Source organism: Ammospiza caudacuta, chromosome 8, assembly GCF_027887145.1.
Source record: "Ammospiza caudacuta isolate bAmmCau1 chromosome 8, bAmmCau1.pri, whole genome shotgun sequence".
NCBI classification, from domain to species: Eukaryota; Metazoa; Chordata; class Aves; order Passeriformes; family Passerellidae; genus Ammospiza; species Ammospiza caudacuta.
In genome coordinates, this window is record NC_080600.1 from 37,460,829 (window position 1) to 37,482,380 (window position 21,552).

Sequence of the window (21,552 nt, forward strand, 5' to 3'; positions counted from 1 at the left end):
AGAAGTGCTTGTGCACTTTCAGTGAGGAATGGCAATGAGGGCACTTCAAGGGGGGAAGAGTAGGAAGGAATTTTCAAAGGTTTCACATTCTGTTTTGTCACTTCAACTTCAAAACTGAAACTTAGTTAAAACAGGAGCTCTGGAATCCCAGAGGGTCTCAGGCTAGCCTTACATCTGCCACTTTGCACTGTACCCTGAGTTTCCATAAGCATAGGCATAGAGCAATTCTTACTGCCTTTAAAGAGAAAAATCAGCTAAAACTGCCGATGATTTTGTAAACTTATTTTTTAATGAGTTTATTAGTACTTTTTGTTTCTATAATGGAGTATTTGGACCAGAAGCTGCTGCCACAGAGTACACAATGAAGTTGATTGAAACAAAAACCCCTCTGACCTTAACACACTGTCTCCACAGATTGACCCTTATTTGCCCTATGAATTTACCTGTGAGGGAATGCTTCAGAGGATGAATGCCTTTATTGAAAAACAGGTATGAACTTCTTTTGGATGACTCTTGGATTATGCTGGAGAGGGAGAACCATCTCCGTTTTAAAGCTTCTCAGTGTTGCTGCTGTCCAAGTAGGAATTGTAGCTGTGCAGACCTTGGCATTATATGAAAGCAGAAAGGCAAAGCAATTTTTCAGTGTGTATGTGACTTCTTTAGCTGTGTACACACATAAAAGCTTTGGATCAAGAAAGATCACTTAAATACAGAGGTACTTTTGGATGGAATTGCAGTCTCTGGGCAGAATTGCAGCCTCTGGGCAGATTTTTCAAGTATTTAGTTTCAATCAATAAAGATTGAAATGGTTTGGAACCCAGTTACTTAAAGGACTGTTGGTCCCTGGGCATTACTGGCAGCTGAGAGCAGCAGAAGATGTTCAGTTGAGTAATAAACTGCAGGGATTTACATGGGATCCTGGTTTCTAGAAATTGTGTGTTTGCTTGGACCTCTGCCCAAGCCAGATCTGTTGCAGTAGCCAGCTCTGCCTTTTGTTCTGGCTGCTGCAGAGCAGAGATAGGAATAACCTTTATCTCTGATATGTCATTTAATTGCCAGCATTTCTTTCAAGGGCACTGGACATCTGTCTGCCCTTGTGTTTTTGAAGGTGGGTGCTTTTAAAGACAGTCCTAAAGAATAACACAGCTCCAGGTCAGGAGGGCAGTTAACACAGCAGAGCTATTCCCACTTTCCTGCCAATAAACACTTTAAGCTTTTTGCTCCTGTATTGATGACAAAACCTGTAAAAGTATCACTGCTTTTGATTATTCTACCCAAGTTAAAATTGGGAGTTTTTGTAAATCAAGAAGAAATGGAGCTCAATGTAAGGGAGAAAAAGACAAGAGATGGCACCTGTGTCTGAAACCTGTGTCTTCCCTCTGGCCCTCTCCCAAGGGCTAAGCCCTCCCTTGTGCTTCTCAGAAATCCACAGAATATTGTAATTTGTAATTTTGTTCATTGCTTTGACTAATTGTCAAAAGCTGGTGGTGTTTCACAGCTCCCAGGATGCTCGAGCACAATTTTTAGCTGCATGTACTTAGCACTTTGCCTAATTATCATGTCAGATGAACCAAAAATAAAAAGCAAAAATAGAGATTGAGACTTATTTTGATGACTTTGTGGTGAAGGCAGGAAGAACAGAGAAAGCAGCACAAGCTTGAAATGGGAACAAAGATGCTGGAATAAAGAATTGGTTAAATAAAAATGGTTAAATAAAGTTAAATAATGGTTAAATAAAAATTGGTTAAATAAAGATGCTGGAATAAACCACTGGTTCAGTGGTTGTGTGGTTGCCCATGGCAGCGGGGTCTTCAGGGGATGTTTGAGTGTGCAGAGATGGGGCCAGATACCCTGGGCAGCTGGTCACTCCATGGACAGTGGAACTGGAGCATTTAAAGGTGCCCAGAGTTCCCCTCTGGGGCCTTGGCAGAGGGTCAGGAGGGGACCAAGAAAGGTTTGGTGACCTCCCTGTCCTTTCAGACCCAGCAGCTGGGCTGAAGGCCTGAATGGTGTGAGGTCAGAGAGCTGCTGTGGGCTGTGGCTGCACACCCAGCAGTGCCTCCTTCAGCTGCCCTAAGCCAGCCTGGTGTCCCAGCTGCTCCATCCTGGCAAAACCCTGCCCTGCTGGGTCACAGCATCCCTGCCAGGCCCATCCCTGCTCCTGTTTGCTCTGTGGCTGCACACACACTCATGTCTGCTCTGCAAGGCAGCAGCAGGGGCTGGGAAGCAGAGGGAGGAGGGATTGCTTCAGTTTTGGCACTGGCATCAAAGGAGCAGCCAGGCAAGCGTGGCCAAAGCAGGTCTGGGAGCTGCTGGGGGAGGCAGGCTGGGCTGAGGGAACAGACACTGACTTTGAAAGATGTGGCCAAGCAGAGAAGTTGATAACCCAGCAGAAAATGTTTGGGCAGGACTCTGTGAGGTCAGAAAACTGACTTGGGTCAGCTGAGCCCCAGAGCTTGGCAAAGGGAGTGAGAACACTCAGCCAAGAGCAAGAAAAGACAGATGAAGGAGGACACCTCCTTTGGTCTCACCTTGAAATTTGTGGGTCCCTTCCAACTCAGGGTACTTTGTGATTCATGATTGTATAGTATTCCATTTGCAGTTAGACCTGGAAGTATGAAAACTTTCTCCTTCAGCAGAGGAATCAAAACAGAATGAAAAAAGCTCAAGCTGATATTGAGAACTGGTAAATGAATTTGGGGGCTTTGGGTCACAGTGAGGAATCAGTTCACACAAGTTTTGGTTTTGTCCAGAGGAAGCAAACCATGATGGACCAAATTATTTGATCACATTTTGGTGAGAGTTGCCAAATGTTAAAATACAGTCTGAGTATTGTGAAATGTTGTCTGAACACATCATAACAAAGCATGATCTGTCACTGCAGGATTTCTGTCACGGGCAGGTGATGTGGCCCCCATTAAGTGCCCTTCAAGTCAAAATTGCTGAACCTGGAAAATCCTGTAAGCAAGTTTGTCAGGAAAGCCAGCTCATCTGTGAGCCTTCCTTCTTCCAGCATCTTAACAAGGACAAAGCTCTGCTTAGGTAAGTATTTCTAGCACAAGTATGTTGTTTGGTCTCTTTATTGCACTGGTTTTTGCCACACTTGGAATTTAAAGGACAAGTTCTGTGAGAAGGGAAGGTGGGGAGAGCAGCTCTGGCTGCAGCAGGCTGTGAGTGAGGGCCTGGCAGGGCTTTGTGGAGTGTGTGTGTGTAATGTGACTGCTGAGAGCATCCTGCCAGGAGCACAGGGGGCACAACCCTTCTGTCACATTGTCCCGGGTACAGCATTGTGAGCCCTGCTACGCTGGAGATGTTGGTGCAGATATGTAAAACTCACCAGCTGTGCATTAAGGAAAGGAATGCTGCTTTGGGATGCTCTTTGGAAATGTGTCTGTGTTCCTCTCAGAGTGAAAACAAAGTCCTCAAAACCCCAGCAGCAAATTGGCTGCTGGAGTATCTGCTTTCCAGGTTTTCCGTCCCCACATTTTGCTGAATTACATTGTACAAGTTTTTGGGGTTTGTATTTTCTTTGAGAAGTTGTAATTTCCAGTGGAGTTCAGAAGCAGCTCATATAAAAACTTGCTTTCCTGGCTGTCTAGACAAAATCATAATCCTGTGGAAAAAGCCTGTCTGTTAAATGCTGAAGGTTACCAATGTTTCCAGAATAAGTGAAAAACAAGGTTTTGCTGAAATTGCTACCCCGGTGCTTAAGCTTTGTGGTCAGCAAATGGCAACTGGCATTTTTCATTTTCTGCTGGCTGGTTCCTGGGAGCTGCAGGCCCTGTTCCCTGTAGCCCAGGAGCAGCATCCCTGATCCCCACAGTCCAGCTCACCCACCTCCAGCTGGCTCTGGGGGCTTCCCTGGGGAAGAGTCTTCCTGAAATTAAAGAGAATATCTCCTGGTTTCACATTCTTTGAGTCTGTCCTACTGAAAATCCATGGTGTATTTAAATATTAGGTTTTGGGGAATGGTCAAGAGCAGTTTTTTCTCTTTAACTTCTTTTGTTAATCTTTAGGAAACAGTAAAGCTGTAAAGGCTGCACTGCCCTCTGCAGAGAGAATCTGTACAGCAGAAAAGTCATGTTCTGGAAAGCTGCATTGTAAATGCACAGTTTAGGATCTAGTAGAGCAGGGTTTGTTATTTTTGGTGAGGAAGGTTGAAAGCTGTACCAAACTGCCATGAACTCAGGTGTGATGCAGATGACATGCTTTGCTTTTTAGGTATAATATCGAATGTCTCACCATGGAGTCTGCAAACGATATCCTGGTCCCCTCTTTTGATGGAAGGAGGAAGCACTGTGTTTTCCAAGGTGACCTGCTACTGTTCAGCTGTGCTGGCTCCCACCCTGCCCACAGAAGGATCTGCCCCTGCAGGGACTATATCAAGGGGCAGGTTGCACTCTGCAAGGACTGCCTATAGCAGCAGCAGGGCTGCTCCCAGCTGGGCACACCAGAGTCCTTTGGAGAGGAGATCCTTGGTACTCCCTGCACTTTGCTCCAGGTTTTCCACTGCAGGCAGAGCTATCATTGCTGGGCAGAATTATCTACTAAGAGAGGAGGGATTCATGATAAACAGCTGTAACTGATCTTTTCTCCCTGTAAGGACATTTGCAGTGTCACTCTTCAGATTCCTTCAGCTGTTTGCGAAGAGAAGCGAGTCTCGAGTTCGACAGTGATTTGAAGATGACTGCACAGAATAGTTTGTAGAAAATTTCCAGACCCATCAAACTTCTGTTTTTGTTGTTTGGGTGAAGTGTTTTCTATTTTTTTAATGAGTTAGGACATCCCCCATCATGGTTAGCTAAAGGATCTCAACTTCATTCCAGTAGAAAATTGAAAAAATTGTGCTTGAGGGAAGGGATGCTGGGAAAGGAGGACTAACATTTTATTCAAGGTGCACTGGTTTGGGTACAGCTTTGGCTTGAATGGCTACATAGTGGTTTAGTTCACAAGAACTTGGAATAATGAGAGAGCTCTGTACCCTGCTATTGGGTTATTTGGGCCCAGTTGTTTTTTTATTTTTTTCCTTTTTTTAATTAAATATTTGTATACAACAAGGTATTGTCTGCATCACAGCTGCTGCACCAGAGCAGCCTAAGCAGAGTGTCACAAATGAGCAGTTGCCAGTGTGTGACGCATCTTGGTGACTGCACAGCTCACTGGGGTTGTGGCATTCCTAAGTGTGGAAAAGCTACAAAAACACCCAACCATGTTTGGAATGGACTCATCACAGTTTACTGGTCCCATTTAGGGAGTAATCCTCAGAATTTGCCCATGCTTCTGTTGTAGTCTGTCTACTAGAAATACTGTGTGAAGCAAAAAGTATCAGCATCATTGGAGCAATATTATCCTTAGAGCCTCAGTTTGCTATGGCTTCCAGTAGTTAAAATGTTGCTGAATGACATAGAAGGTTAAACTCAGCTAACTATAATTATTGTATGGTAGAAATGTAAAATGTCTTCACAACTAGCTAGGTTTTTAAAGAGAAATTTTTTTCTGGAGTTCAAGTAAGAGGAGACAAAGAACTGAAAAGAAAATAATTTATCAGTCCTCTTGGGTTCTTTGATTGTTTTTCTCATTTTAGGGGGCTGCTTGTTCCTTGTTTCTTCTTCCCTTTTAATCAGGCACACCAATTACAAATTCAGAAGAAAACAAATCAAGAGTTCAGAATCTAAATCAAAATTGGGTTTTGGGATTTTTTTGAGGAGCAAGTTAACTCCTCTAAACTGCCTTCTTTTCACAGAAGTAATTTTTGTTATTTTCAGCAGAAGGTGACATGCTTGACAGCACCATTTGTAGTCAGGAAGTTACATGCTAAGATTAGTGAGAAACAAATCTGCAGTCAGAGTCTGTAGGTTTGCAATTTGGACATGTTCTCACCATGCTGGAATAAAACCCCAAATCAGCACAAATATTTTTTTTTTTTTCATAAATATTACCAGGTAGAATGAAAGGCAGAGATGCTTTACATTTTCCTTTCTCAGACATATCTGCTTGGTTCAGATTTTTCTGGTAAGCAGTGTTCATTATCTGTGTGGGAATATTGATGGATGTGGTGACCTACCAAAGAGCAGGCAAGGGAGATGCTATTGCACTGTGGATAAATCCTCCAAAACAGTCTATGGTTAAAATTCCAATTTTAAAGCAGTGAATGAGCCTTTTGAAGCATTTGGTTTCCTGCCTCAACACTCCTGACAGTGTTGCCCTGTAACACTCCATAACATCCCCTGCACAACACAGGAGTTTGTTGAGTATCCAAAAAGGGGCTGTGGGAGCTGTTGAACAGCAGGGTCACCAGGATCTGGGTTTGATGATGTGAAAATCTGCTGTATTTTAGATTAATTTTCCAGAAACAGAACAGCTGGGTTCTCTAATGGGAGGCAACATTTTTGTATAAAAGAAAACAAACGCAAACCAGTATGAAAATCCCTCCTGTTGCCACAGCTCAGCATTTGCTTCAGTCAGCACAAATGTAGTTTACCATAGTTTCACTGCCCTGGAAAAGCTGGGGGAGGACAATTGGAAATGGGTCTGAGCAGGCACAATTCATTCTGTATTTTTATAAAATATCCCCTGCATACCTGTGCTTATTTGTGCAACTAGAAAATGCTGCCTATCACAGTGTATGAACTTCCAGCTGGTGCTGAAAGTAAAGGCAAGAGCAGGACTTGTCTTGAGGCTGATGTGTTTCAGGCAGGAATTGATTTTGGACTGGGATATCACAGAATTATGTTGAAAACAAAGATTTGTGTGTGTGCACCTAAAGGATGCAAAGGTGGGTTCTGCTGTAGTGTAATTCTTTGCTGTAAATACATGTTTGCTTGGTTCCCCCTGTTGTAAGGCCCACATGGCAATACATACTGCATTTCATTTTGCCTCTAAACCTTTAAAGATGGGAGGGGTTTGGTATTTGTTATTATAACATTTTCTGGTCTAGTGCTTTGCTCAATGCTAAGTTTGCCTTTACCACAGCAGGGAGAGTTTATTATAAGCTGTTTTTTCATGCTGTAGCACTGTTTCTAGTCTGCTGAACTGAATTGTGCATTCTGGCAAAAATGCAACAGCAGCACTGATGCCGCTTGCGTTTCAGCCAGGGACAGAACATCCAAATTGGCTTCAGTGTCAGTGGTCTCTGATCTTGTTTCCACTGAAACCTCTAGAGAAGACTCATTAATCATGAAGAATAACAAATCAAGACCTACAGCTTCATGTAAAAGGAGACTATCGTGAGAACTGTAAGTGCACAGACTCTGCAAGCCTTGCTCACTGAGCTCCACAGCCGCCTTCCCTCGTGCAGTGAGAAATTAGTGAATCCTTCTGCAGATCAACACTCAGGCAAATCCATGTGGGACTAGTGAAGAGTTTGAGTTATTTCCTACAACCTGGTTTAGATATCCACATTTCAGGCTAGGGGGCAGCTTTCTGTCTGAGTTCCATAACTATTTTCTTTCTAATTAAAGAAGAAAGGTGTGTAGTCCTGTTCTTGCACTCAGACAGGGACATCAGAGAGGGGACTGTGCTGCTCTTTTCAGTCTCACAGTAGAGCTTGCAGCTTCCTGTGCTCAGAAGTCAGGTTTTTGCATGACTGCATTTGAATATATTGATCTGCAATTGATGGGGAAAAAAATGTCAAAAGTTGAATACACAAACCATTTTACAAGCTTTTAAACATATCTCTCATATCAAGACATTCTTTGTTTTAAAATTTTGTATTTTTGTATGTGACCTAGTTTTTTTCAAAGATCTTGTTCCTACGGGATTAGAAAACTTGAGAGAAGCATTTACATATTTATTAAAATTAACATTAAAGGCTTGCCTTTGAAAGGTAAAGTTGGTAAATACACACTGTTTAAAAATGCCAATAAAAACCTCATTTATTTCATATATGCAAGTTGATTTGCACATGTATAAATAGAGTTGCTTTTTGCATTTTTTGCTTAGTTTCTATGTTTCTTTTTGTAATTTATAGTTGCAGCAGTGTGTTTGCTTGTTCATATCAGATTATGTTTCTACAAATATTTAATGTTTATGTGCCTTTTTTACTTTCTTTGGGGTTTGGATATGTGTTTGGAATATGGACACTGTCTGAACAATATAATGGAACACTAATTCCAGGTAAATTGTGCTGATGACTTTACAACTTAGTGGTGTGAATTTTGAATGTTTTTAAGTAGTGAAGAAATCTGTTCTAAAACTATATAAGGCTTAATAAGATAAAAGATACTATAACTTTTAATAATTCCTGCAAAACGTTGCTTCTGCAAGCAGAATGCAATTTAGTGAGAATCTGTGATTTGGCATGAGAGCTCCTGCTGGGACAGGATGTCTGTTCAATGACCAGGGAGCAAAGGAAAGCCATTAACATTCCCCAGGGAGACAATGATAACAGAAAACCTCCAGGAGCAGCCAGAGCTGATTTGATGGGCAGGAAAATTGAAGATCCAGAATGAGGTTTGGGAGGTGTTGGTTTTTCAGATAAAGGTGTCTCTGCATGGACATACATGGGGCGGTTCCTGGTGCCACCAGAGAATATTGGCCTTTTATCACAGCTGAACTGGCAGCTCTCAGTGTGCAGGGACTGGTCAGCTCATTGCAGATGGATTTCCTTTTTTATGCTACTACTTTTCTGCCGTAGTGTTTTGCAAAGCAGCTGCTGATCAGATTTCAGTAGGGATGGGCTTGCAGCCAGAGCCAGGACTCTGTACCTTCCCAGCTCCACTCTGCTCCAGCTGCTTTGTGTTAGCTTCTGCACCTTGCTGATTATCAAGAATTCAGACTCACTGAAAATTTCTCTTGGTATCACCAGCTCCAAATCGGGCTGTCATTTTGTACCACTGTCCGTTAAAATCCTAGGCAGCATCCTTGATTTGTCCTTAATACAAAAGCCATTCCCTCCCCTCTCAGAGTGCATGGCCCATCTGAATTGCAAAGGGATTTCTGAGTTTGCAGCTCTGTTCATGTAAACAAAACCCAAATTGCTTTCTCAGGTATGTCTTTTGCTCAGAGTTCATTTCAGGAGCAGATTTTGCCAGTAAAATTAATTAACTGGGATGAGTTGGGCTGGATATAATCTCATCCAAGCCTCATTAACTTAGTGACTCCCCCTGGCTTCAGTGATAGCACAACTCCTCCATTAATGTTTCTTAAAATTAAAGAATCAGCCCTCCCTTTTTAATAAGTGTAAAGCACTGTACCTTAAATGATAAAGATGAAACACTTCCAGGGCATATTATTCACATATCAGCAACCAGTTTTTCTTGCTGTCACAACATAGATCAGCTCTGACTTAGTTGATGTTACTGATTAATTATTAAGGTATCAGTTGAAGATGTGGTTAAATTGCTGTTCAGTCAACAGCTGGGAGTCGGAGGGATAGAATTTTTTATTGTTTATTTTTAGAGAGACCAGGAGTTATCAGTTTCTGATTTCCCAGTCTTTTTTCCAGGGGTGCTAACATTTGGCATGGCTGTTTCCTTGAGATGTTTGTCCTGCAGCTGCTATGCCTTCAACTTCTCATTGTGATCTCTTCCCATCTCCTTTGGCCCCATTGCTGAAGGAATTGCTGTAAACTCCAGGAGAACAATGCACTGACAGATTTGTTTTCATTGGAGCTGAAATGGCCAAGTACATAGAAGATTTTATTGAGATCTGCTTTAATAATATTGCTGTGAATGTAACATCAAAACACACCATTTTATGGGCAGTGACTTAAATCTCATCCACACGTTTTCAAGCAGTTCTGTAGGGGTTTTTTTTAAAATTAGTTTTTAACTTCCAAATATAATTATATTTAAATGGAATGTGTAAACAGCAACTCCATGTATCAAGTGTCAAATGTTTACTGTAGGAATGAGTGGAAAATAGCAGAGGCTGGACCCTAGAGTGCCTCAGGTGTGAGGCATCATTCATTGTTCCTTCTTCCAGGAAAAGCAACAGAGTGCAACCATTGCTGATGTGCCTTGCACACTGGGTCCTGTTCATTTTCAACAGTGTCATCCTTTGCATATTCATGTAATTAGAACACATTAAAGTGTGTTTTAATTCAGCAGACCTCTCTCAAGAGCATTAAGCCACTTCTTTATTAAATGAGTAAATAAAACCAGGTCCTCAAAATTTTGATAAAATGAGTAATAACTTCACCCTCAACACACAGAAACTGCTTTAAAAAATCAGTTGTGCTCAAGTGATTGAAACCCTTCTCTCTGCTGGGCAGTTCAGTGCAGGTGAATTAACTAAAATGCGCTGTGCATGGACCAGAATTTGTCACCTCATGTAAGGGCTCGCAGAACTGAAACATTGAGGACCCTGCTGTCCCCATGGCCACCAAAGCACATCTGTATTGTCACTGCAAACACAGCCCTGGGTCCTGCAGGAGCCACCAAATCCTTTAAGGAGAGCATGTAAATAATGCCCGGCATTTCCTGGAGCCATCCAGGGCATCAAGTGCATGAAACACGACCTGGCTCAGGCTCCAGCAGCTGCAAAGTAGTTTGAAGTATCAAATAGGCACACGATAAATCAAGTTAAATTGCTGTCTGAAGGCTGTTAATTTTAATGGTGTAATACCCAGAACTAATTTATGTTCATTATCGGGTCTGTTGCAGTACAGTGACAGTGAAAAATATTTTTAAGGAGTCAGGGGTTTAATTTGGTTTTTGCAAGGAATGCAGGAGAGGAGGAGGAGGAAATGGCAGTTTTTACCAAAGGAAAAAAGAGTAAATTTTGTGAGAAAAGTTACCCTGAAGATTCTAAGAGAGCCAAAAGAAAAATATCAGGGAATGTTTACAAAGCAAATTTGGGCTTGGAGACTTTGATCTCCCTGAGCTTGCTGAGCTGCCCACTGCAGGGGGATTCTCCAGAGTGCCATTTGAGGCAGCTCTTTGGGTTCTGGTCTGCATCATTCCCTGCAGGAGTCTCCCTCCTCATGGGTGAAGAGGGTCAGAGTCTGAATAAGCCCTGTGGCAGTGTAAATTTGGAAAAAACCCTATTGAAATCACTGGAAGTAAAATACTACTTTTTGCCAACAATAATGTGGAGTCAATGAGGGGTTTAAATGGACACAAGAACTTCAGGATCAGGCTGGTACTGTGGGGTGTTTGGTTTGAATTCTCCCCTAATAGGTGAATCCTTTGTTTTATTTCAGTGATTGTGTTCCACTATATTATGTTCAAGCAGTTGGATTCAACAGAACAGAACGCAGTGGTTCAGATACTGCCAAGTTCCTGGGGTTCAATAGGATGGGATTTTTTTTTTATTCTTTTTTTTTAGAACAGTAAATGTCTGTACCTTAATGGCATAGAAAAATGCTTTGTTTTCACTGTTGTAGAAAAAAAAAACTAGGGAGAATTTATTTTTCAATAAACCTTTTTCTTGTGTGATTTGGATTTATGATTGCTTTGTGCTTAAATGGGAATGCCACGAGCTGCCTTTTATCCCAAACTGCAGTTCTGGGGCTTCTTCCGACTCTGCAGCTGGGTGTTTCTGCTGTTGCCCCACCTGTGCACAGGTAAGTCCCACACCACAGCCAGCAGAACATCAGGTGAGTAATGAGCTGTTGGCTTTGTTTTGTTTTAAACCTGGGTTATAAAAATTGGATAATGGGTTACATCAAGCCTCCTCTCAGGAGGCAGCTTTGTCACAGCCGTAGTTAGAAATTCCTGCTTTCTTATAAATTTACAGCACACTCAATTACAGCACACACTGAATTTACAGCACACTGTAAATTTGGGAGAAAGGGAAAGTGAGACTGGGATTGCACAGTGGCTCTCAGGCCTGCAAGGCCTACTGGCACAATACACTGTGGAGCTGCACTGTGGTAAAACAGCAGCTTTAGAGAGCATTCTCCTGCAGGATCCAATTTAATGTGCTAAGCACTCAGGAATGGAACATTTCCATGAGGAACAAGGGCTCGGGCATGAAGCTTTGGCCCACGTGGTGTTGGGGTGTGCATTCAGTGCCACGTGAAATCACCCTGGCAGCTCTGCACAAATACAAATGTCCAGAGTAAAACTTCTCCAGGGGAGCTGCCAGGGTATGTCAGAGGCACCCATTCTGCTGACAGGCCTTTTCTGCCCACCTCAGGGTTTGTTAGCCCAGCCAAGAGTGAGGGAAGGGCTCTCTGTTGTCAGCTGCTAGGAACGGGGAGAGGTTTTGGTGGAGGCATCCAAGAGTAATAGAGCAATTAATGCAGGAGCAGTATGCTGTGGAAAAAATAATAGTTTAAAAAAAAAAGACAGCTCTTTATCTGTTTAAAAATGTCCTTTTGTATTAAAAAAAAATATATACTGGAGAGAAGCAACAGCTCATTTTTTTCAGCATTACCTTTTTTTAAGTTTGTTGAGGTTTGTTTTTAATGTGGCCACACATAAGTGAGTACTGTAGAATCAGAAGAGTACAGAAGTCAGTAACTATCAGCTTGTATTGTCCCTCTCCTGATTAATGACACACACCCTGGTAAGCAAGAGCATAAATGAAGATGTCAAACAGATGTCTGCAGGCTGGTGGGTTTGGATTTCCACTTGGCCAGTGTCTTCACTGGGGAGCTCTGTGCACTATGGCTACAGAGGGTGGTTTTTCCACTGTGCAGTGCTGCTGCAAGAGCCTTTTATGGCTGTTACAGTGAGGAAAAGTATGTGAATATTCTTCATCACTTGCCCCTTTTTATGGTCCTTGGCATACTTCCCCTTGGACTAAATTGGGTGAAAATGTTGTTGGTTCTGTGTTGCTATTCAACACACCACAATTTCCAAATGTTTCCTACCATCAAAATGAATTAGTGGAGGACACTGCTCATTCAGGCTCTTGTTCTGCTTATTTTTGGAAACATTTTCCTTCCTGTTTCATTCCCTTAATTGTTGTTCAGATTTGACATCTAAAAATCTGAAGAGACATCTGTAAAATGGTGAGCAGCTAGAGTTAGATGTGGGCTGTGTTGCAGTCACATAATGGAAAAAAATCTATGAAAATTGGAACTTGGAATAAAAACTGCACCATGCAGCTGTATTGGAAAGCTCCTTTGGGGGAGCTTAAATGCTGGATACTTCAACTCTCACATGCTTAGACTGGGTTTAGTCAAACTCCAGCTGGTAGAGAGTCCACAGATGGAAACGTTTTGCTGGGACTTTGTGCTGCTCTCAAAACATTTCCCCTCAGTGTGCAAGATCTGGAGCACCCACTCTGCTCCCTCACATTCCCCTTATTTGTGTTTATGCTTGTCAGGACTTGTTATTTTATTTTATTGATAGTGGAGATTGCATTTAGCTGAAATCTAGGTAGTAAATCCTTGTAGCAAAAAAAAACCTGGGACCAGTTTGCAGGGAATAGACTGCAGCTGATTGGTCTCACCATGTGTCCTGCCTTGCTTGGGAGCCTTGGCTCAGGGGTCCTTGCTCCTGCAGGACCTCAGGAAGCTCTGCCTGGCTGAAGACATCTGCTTGTGAGGAGAGACACATCAAAGCAAACCAGTGCTGCACAAAAAGGCTGAAAAAGTAAAAACTACAAAGAAAATGGACGAGGTGAGAGCCTTAGGTGGCTCAGCAGGTAGCAGCTGGTGCTGCCATTGTAAGTACAGAGGATGGTGGAAGGGAAGCTGCCAAATCCCTAGAGACCCCTCCTGGCTTTAATTCCCTCCTCACCTCCACAGGAGGGTGGAATTGGTGTGATCAGCCCCAGCTGTGCTGCAGGCTTGGGTTCTGCCCAGTAACAGGAGGTTGGCATTGTCACTTGGCCTGTTTAACAGGAGTTGCCTCCACTCCTTGCTCCATGGTGAGGTGAGGGGTGACAATAACCCTTACAGCCTGTGTCAGCAGGAGATGAACTCAGAAGGGTGCTGGCTTTGGTGCCAGAAGGGGGAGCTGACAAAATGGGACATTTCTCAGTTACTTGCACAACTAACATGGAAGAAAATGCGCTTTGAGCCTGCCTGCAGCTGAGTGGTGGTGCTGGAGTCAGCCCTGAGGACCTGAGCTCTGAGCTTCCCTTCTCCTGCAGCTCCTGGTCAGTGGGCTGGAGGCTTGGGGGCAGCTGTGCCCACTGAACAAGGAGAGAACAGGAACTGCTCAGTGCTACCCCCAATACTGATCCCTTGGCTGAAGGGAAACCAGCAGCTCCCAGCCTTGGGGGAACAGCAGAGGAAAACATCCCTGCCTGCTTGTTACTGCATTAATTATGCTCTCACATTGCATAACCTGGCCCTACGTGCCAGGCCACAGGAATGTGTTTTTGTGTGCTGCTCCTGAGCAGTTCCTGGTCCTGGATGAATACAGCCAGGGGCACAGGGATGGCTCTGTCACAGCTCCCCTCGGTGGCAGCACACCCAGCACAGGCAGAGAGGTGAGAAATCACTGCCAGCTCAGCAGAACTGTGTGGAACCCCTGTGAGAAGCATCTACACAAGTCCATGAATGCCAGGGATACACTCTGTTCAAGGAGCTTCCTCAGCTCTTTCTTTGACTGCCAAGGAAAATGTGTTGTCAGACTGGGAACAAACATTCCTGGTCTGCATATTGTTAAGGTTTAATAGAGGGACTGGATGACCTTGGGCTAGATGACCTTTAAAGATCCCTCCCACCCCAAACTATTCTATTAATCCTTGTCCCATGGCCTAGCATCTCCAGGAGCTGGCCCACAAAAAGGAATGCCAGAAATGCCTTCACTTTTTCCCAGGCAGCTGGGACTGCAGCAATGCAAATGGTATTAGCAGTGGCAAGCACCTTTGAGGTACATTCCCAGCTGCAGGTGTACCTACAGCTGAATTTGCCACATCTGAGGAGCTTCTTGTCTGGGATCTTTGCTTCAGGTCCATTCCTGGAACATCATCAGGGAGCTTCTTTTGAGGCTCTTTTCCCACCATGGTTAGATGATGCTTATTTATTGTCTGCCTACTACAGCAAGAAGCAAAATGGAATAAATCAGCAGCAGATGTTAGTCTGGTGATTTTTTAAATGACAATCAAAACTCAAAATTCTGGCTTTTAGCTAAAAGTGAACATTATCATTTCCCATGCCTACCTGGTGTGTGTGGGTCATGGCTGGGGATTTGAGATTGCAGCTCCTGTAATCCTGACAGAGTTTTTGAGCTCCTCTCCCTGCTGAACAATATGGCCAGATTCAAAGCATCTGCTCAGTGTCACAGTCACTTTCAGGGATTAATTTGCAATTCTGAGCTTGGCCAGACTTTAATAAGTGTCAGTTTGCAGGCTCATTCTGGCCAGTGCTGTTCCTTGTGTGAGCACTGAGGCTCCCTCCTCACACCCTGAGCACAACAAAGAGCCCCTGGCAGTGCTGAGGCTGCTGTGATCACCAGGCAGGTTATTATGGTGGCCAGTGCCAAGTTTCAGGTGATTAGTCCCAGTGCTTTTGAGCTGTTGCAGCTTTTGAAAAGTCCACCTTCCCTCAGCCTAGCTAGAAGCAAACCTGCCATTTCATAGTTGGGAAAAATCAACAGGCACTGACATTTAATAAAGAAAGCTCATATAGGAACTGTTCCCTCTGAGGTGGCTGGCTCGAGCAGTGTCACAGGAGATGGATGAGCAGTTATTTTCTCTGCTATTGTCACACAGAGTCTCCTTGACGGCAGCTGGCTTTATCACCATTTCTGAGAATCTTTTTTTCCTGAACTTTACCAAGTATCACAAGGATTTCTGTTATTTTCTTGCATTTACCAGCAATGCTTTGAAGCACCTGTGGTAACTGAAAACTCTCTGCAAGTGGTCTAAATTAATCTGATAAGAGTATGATTAACTTGTTTAACCACATAGCCTTTTCAGGTGTCTGCACTTAGAAACATCCTCAGAGCATTCCAGAGTTCCAGAAGGAAGTGTGAAACTTCATTAACTGAGTGTTTAACCTTCCTTTCTGCATGAGCAGCACATCTGTGCTGCTGTTTACACTCAGCATTCTAACAGAACTATTTAATGTTTCAGCTGGATGTTGGCTTGAGTGCCCTGCATACTTTCAGTGGTTTAGGACTTTGGTGTGGCAAAGGTTATACCAGGAGCTCACCACCATGTCCCTTCTCAGTTTTCTGCAGCACTGGGCACAAGCAGGCTGCTGGACTGCAGCCCTGGGGAGCAGCACTTCTGTAGTTCTCAAATGTCATTCTCAAAATTCTCAGTGGGACTGAGTGGGAATAAAGCCCTCGGGGAAGTGGAAAAGAGTAAACAGTATCAAGAAAACTGACAAACTCATGAAATGTCTAATATTGCCCCAGCTCTGTGGTTCTGAGGCTGAAGATGCCTGACAAACACTGTTAACACCAGCTCACAGCTCCCTTCATGGAACTGGTGTGAGAGAAAAACATAATGGGAGAAGCACAAGGGTCTTGGGGTGGCATTTGGTATTTAAAAATCCACCTGTGCTGAGTACAGTGAGCAGTGCTACACTTTCCAGTCCTTCTGGAGTCCTTGCTGAATGCTCCTGAAGTAGCTCCTTTGTCACCTCACAGCTGGGTGACACCATCCCGTGACAGCAAGGCACAAGCAGCATCAGCACTGATAGCACCACTTTGCATACAAATACAAACTTAATTGATCAAAAACGTGAAAACAAATGATAGCAGCAGGGCAAATTTCATTTTGCCACAAAGAATCAAGGCATGTTCTCTTTCCAATATTGTCACTCTCGTGTGGGTACTGCCAGGTCAGATAAACCACTGGGGGGATCTCTCCCAACACATATCAGTGGGAGTTGGCTTTTACTAGAGATCCTTAAGGACCTGGTCAAGTCACAGATGATGGGAAATGCAGTTTTACCACCACACCTGTGGAAAAAAAACAGTGTCTCCACTGTACATCCCTCACTGATCAGTCTAATTGTACATCTACTCTCATATATGTAGCCTTTTGTTATGTACTAGAAATGGGCATTTCTAGCTACTCACCTACTTACCATGGCCTTATTCCAACTCTACAGTGGTCTGTCCTATATTTTATTCACCTGTGATAAACAGAAGCAATAACACTGATTCTCTGTAGTGAAAACTGACCTGGAATACATCAAATAAAGAGAAAATGGCTATAGCCAGAGAATCCAGTTTAATAGCTGCTATACAGGAAGACTTTGTTCTATGATACATTCTGGAAATAGTTTTCAAATGTTACTTACAGATACTGTATAAAATAGATACCAGTTTTATTGATTATACATCAAGATTCTTTCATCATTTAACCTGCTATTAAGTAATATATAAGATGTGTGGTGGAAAGTGAGCAACACTTTACAGGACAATCTAAACCTAATAAATAGATCTGTATCTCACCATGAGATTGAGCCACTGCTGTGCCTTTGTCAGACTACAGAGCAACCACAACGTCACACACGCTGCTACAGCTGCAGATGGTAAAATAGGAGATGAAAATCCCATTCCTTGAGCAGCTCCTCTTCCCTGCATGACTTTTTTGGCTTTGGTCTGTACAGTAACACTGTGTGTGCTTGTTTGGTCCATGCAAAGCTATGAACAGTGTCTCATTAAGAAAAAATAGAATTGAAATTGAAGAGGTATCGTTTCAGTTAATTTGGGGGTAAAATGCAGAATCTCTCTGATCACAGGAAGGGCAGTGCCTGCTCTTTCTGGGTGTCTCTTTCAACAAGAGGGTGGAAGTAGCTACTGAGGTGTTTTAAGCAACACAGTTCTTGGTGTCCAGACTCTATGTAAGATACTCTTAGTCGAAGAGGTTAGCAAGGATTGTACTCCTGTTTGTTACAGCATGTGTTTGGGAAAATACAGGCCAGGGGAGGAAAAAAAATGCAAAACTCAAAAATGAAACTGGCACTTCTTTACCCACAGGCTTACCACACCATTGAGAACACTTTCACTCTGGAATATACAACATGGCAGCTGGGTTCAAGCTGCAAACTGCATGTTTTCTATTGTCACAGGAATCAATAGCATACTGGAAATAAATAAGGAAATTAAAAAAAAAACAAAACAAAACAAAACAAAACGCTGCGGTTTGGCTGAATCGCAAGCAGTGTGCACAATATGCCAGATTTACAGAGAGATTTCCCATTCAAACAAACTTTAACAGAAACAGACCACGGGGGGACAAACTGCATGTTCAGGAAAATACCATTGGCACCACTTGCCAGGACTTGCTGTGGCTTTACAGTCCTTGCAGGGAGAGGGCAGCACCTTCACTCGAACATCTCGTAGTGCCGCGTCTGCCTCACCCGGGGCACCATGTCCATGAGCAGCCTGCAGGGACAGCACAGGGGTCAGCTGGAATAAACACAGCTGGGGCAAATAAACCCCTAAAGCTCACAGGATTCTTAAGAAAAACACCAAAAGTTAACCTATGGGTAATATAATGCAATGTAATGTAATGTGATGTAACGTAATGTAATGCAATGTAATGTAATGTAATGTAATGTAATATAATATAATAATTATGTATTATATTATATATATTATCCTATATATAATATTATCCTATATATGATATATAATATATAATATATAATATATAATATATAATATATAATATAATTTTGTATAATATATCATTATAAAATATATCATTATAATATAATACAATATAATATAACATAATATAACATACCTATTACATAGGTATATACTTATAATATAATGTAATATAATATAATTTATATAATATATAATATATTATGTATTATATATTATATGCTTCATATAGAATGATATAATATATAATATATTATTTTAAATATATTATTTATTATAATGATATATTATACAATATATAATATATATTATATATTGTATAATATATCATTATAATATGATATAATACAATATAATATAACATAACAATATATACCTATTACATAGGTATAGGCATATAATATAATATAATATAATATAATATAATATAATATAATATAATATAATATAATATAATATAATATAATATAATGTAATAATTTACCTATTCAATATGCTTGTAAAAGAAAGCCCCACATACATATTTTCAAACAATGTTCATGATAATATTTACCTGGACTTTATTACCTTATATCTAACTGCACATACCTTGTGATAACTCTAAATAATGGCAACATTACACTTAACTTTGTCACTTTCAGTTTAATGATTATTCATAATCCTTCAAAGAAAAATACACCTTGGGCTATCAATGGGACCCTCAGAATGACAACTCACTTATAAGTTTACTCAAATACTTCAAGAATCAAATATTTTAAAGACATTATAAACACAAAAATGTGTCATTTTTCCTCATGTGCCAAAACATCTCATGCCTGTGAAACCTGACATGAGATGTTTCCTTTGATAATTTTGAATTAGTCTTGTAAATAGTACTTTCAGAAGCAGTTTTATACCTCACTAAATAAAATTCTTACAGCTATAGGGTGGGTTACACCACTAGAATCCACTACATAGCACTTTAAAGTATATTTTTAGACAGGAAAGGGGAAATGCCTAGTGTTATGTATATCCTAAAACAGGTGACACTATTAAAAGGATTTAAAGTCTTTAAAGAAATGAAGACAAAGGATTTTATTTATTTAAGAATATAGATAACAGGCCAGCTATAGTCCACCACACAAAGGATCATGCACAGGACAGCCCCAGAACTGAATATTTAAATATTCATGAATAAAAAAGAACTCCGGTGGTGTAATAGCCTTTACAGCTTTCCAGAACAGTTAAGTTTTACAGTGGAAATTGTGGTTATACTGGCCTATTTAAGAGTGGTACTCCCCATTAAAATGTTAATTGAATTTTCCAAGTTGAAAAAAAACCCTAAACCCTAAACCCACACAGTTTCCAGCTGGGGGCTGACTGCAGCCTGGCCAAGGGCTGCTTCTCAGTGGGCATAATTCCAACTAAGATGCTCCATCTCCCACTTTCTCTTGTGGCAGGTAAGCCATGAGGGATAAAGTCCAAAATTTGGGTTAGGTTCCATGCAGTCAAGGGAAAATGTGGCAGCAATGAAAAGCATGGCAGAGCTCCATTTCATTTTTTTATTCTGTTTCTGATGTGAATCAAGAAAGCATCTTAAAATTCAAGAGAAACAGCATCTGAAACATGAGCAGGAGCCTTCAATTCAGAGGTTGCCAAAGGCAGGGCTGGGACAGCAATCAATAGCAAGATCTCTCTTTAATTTTGGGCACCTTTCCTTTAATCCAAAGGCAAAGCAGTGCTCAGAAATGTGCCATAAATGCAGAGAGGACTTTATCCATCATTTGTGGTTATTTTTCAGATATTTCATATCAAGTACACAAAAATCTAAAATTATTCTGATTTCTTTTTAAGTCCTGGTTGCTTTCCAGCTGATGTGGGGAACACAGCCTTTCATAACCCTTTCCACACATCCAGTTCCAGCATTGGCTGCTTGTCTAATAAATCCCAGGGACTGATTTCACTGGAATTACCTAAACTCCCAAAGGCTATGACCTCCCACCTCTGAGGGCCCTGCCTGCTCCCAGGAGATACTCACTTGATTCCATAGGCAGATATTGTGAGTCCAATTAACACTCCTATACTGCCGTCCAGGAACCAGACAGAGGAATTGTGTTTAAACACTTCTGCACTAAGAAGGATGGAAAATCCCATTATTCCACCTACAAGAGAGTTGAAACCTAGAAGGGGGAAAAGAAATAATTAAAGGATGAACACCAGGAACTCATGGAAAGGGAAATGGTTTTGCACAGTTTCCCTGTCAAAGTTTGAAGTTTTTATTCCATTCTATGTATTTATTTACATGCTTGGCACTATTGCTTAGAGCTGTAGACATTGCTGATGACATACCGAATAATCCTGGTAATATTTTCTATTTATGCTTTAGATATACCACAGTAGCTTCTTATCTACTATTTACAATTTTAATGAACATCCTTTTAGATTCCTTTTTTTTTTTTTTTAACCTGTTCTCTTCTTCTCCAAGGCTGTTCCTTCAAAATTCTCATAGGGCTTTTGGAAAAATTAATGTCCTTTTCCATTCAATTCCTGTTGGATTGATTATTGATTTGGGGTTTTATAAGTCATTCCTTGTGTTCTGGTTTTAACTCCAAATTCCCCTTTTCTGATTTTTTTCCACAATAACCCAAAAGAGACCCCTGTTGTTTTACACAAAAAAAGGTCACTGAGAATGCATTCATTTGGTAGATCCATACATTATTTAATCTAGATAGCAAATGAAATATCAAACTTGAAATATTCTACATTGCTTGGTGAGCCAGCTCTAGCCAGCTGTTGTTTACAGACTAAGCCAAGTTTTTGCAGTTCCCATGACTGCCAACGATACACCTGACACTTGTTCCTGAGCCTGTCCTTTGATCCACACCTCCCACATCCAGTCTTTGTCTATTTACTCATTTATACTCATTGAAATTATGCATATTGTGTCTATAGATATAAAGAATATAAAATATAAATTAATAATTAGAATGTTAAACCAGTGTTACTTCCCCTGCTCCAGCTTAATTCAGAATTCATCAGCACAAATGGATTCATGCAAAAGAATAAAACATTTCCATGCCATTCTTGGCTGGTGATCCCAAATAATTTAAAAGCTACTTGCAAAGGAAATTGTTTTCCCTTCCTGACTCTCATT

General features: G+C 41.5%; 2 protein-coding genes across 2 annotated transcripts in view; one reads left to right on the top strand and one right to left on the bottom strand.

The window, feature by feature from the left end:
* Positions 1-11,384, top strand: part of MGAT5 (alpha-1,6-mannosylglycoprotein 6-beta-N-acetylglucosaminyltransferase) — a 111,957-nt gene extending 100,573 nt beyond the window's left edge. The window contains exons 16-18 of the mRNA XM_058810010.1: positions 415-489; positions 2,885-3,042; positions 4,222-11,384. Of these exons, the coding sequence (XP_058665993.1) occupies positions 415-489; positions 2,885-3,042; positions 4,222-4,420 (432 nt within the window). The 3' untranslated portion in view covers positions 4,421-11,384. The remainder of the gene's footprint in view (positions 1-414; positions 490-2,884; positions 3,043-4,221) is intronic.
* Positions 11,385-17,131: 5,747 nt separating this feature from the next.
* TMEM163 (transmembrane protein 163) overlaps positions 17,132-21,552 on the bottom strand; it is an 87,415-nt gene continuing 82,994 nt past the window's right edge. The window contains exons 7-8 of the mRNA XM_058809825.1: positions 20,437-20,578; positions 17,132-18,191 (exon numbers count right to left, since the gene is read on the bottom strand). Of these exons, the coding sequence (XP_058665808.1) occupies positions 18,131-18,191; positions 20,437-20,578 (203 nt within the window). The 3' untranslated portion in view covers positions 17,132-18,130. The remainder of the gene's footprint in view (positions 18,192-20,436; positions 20,579-21,552) is intronic.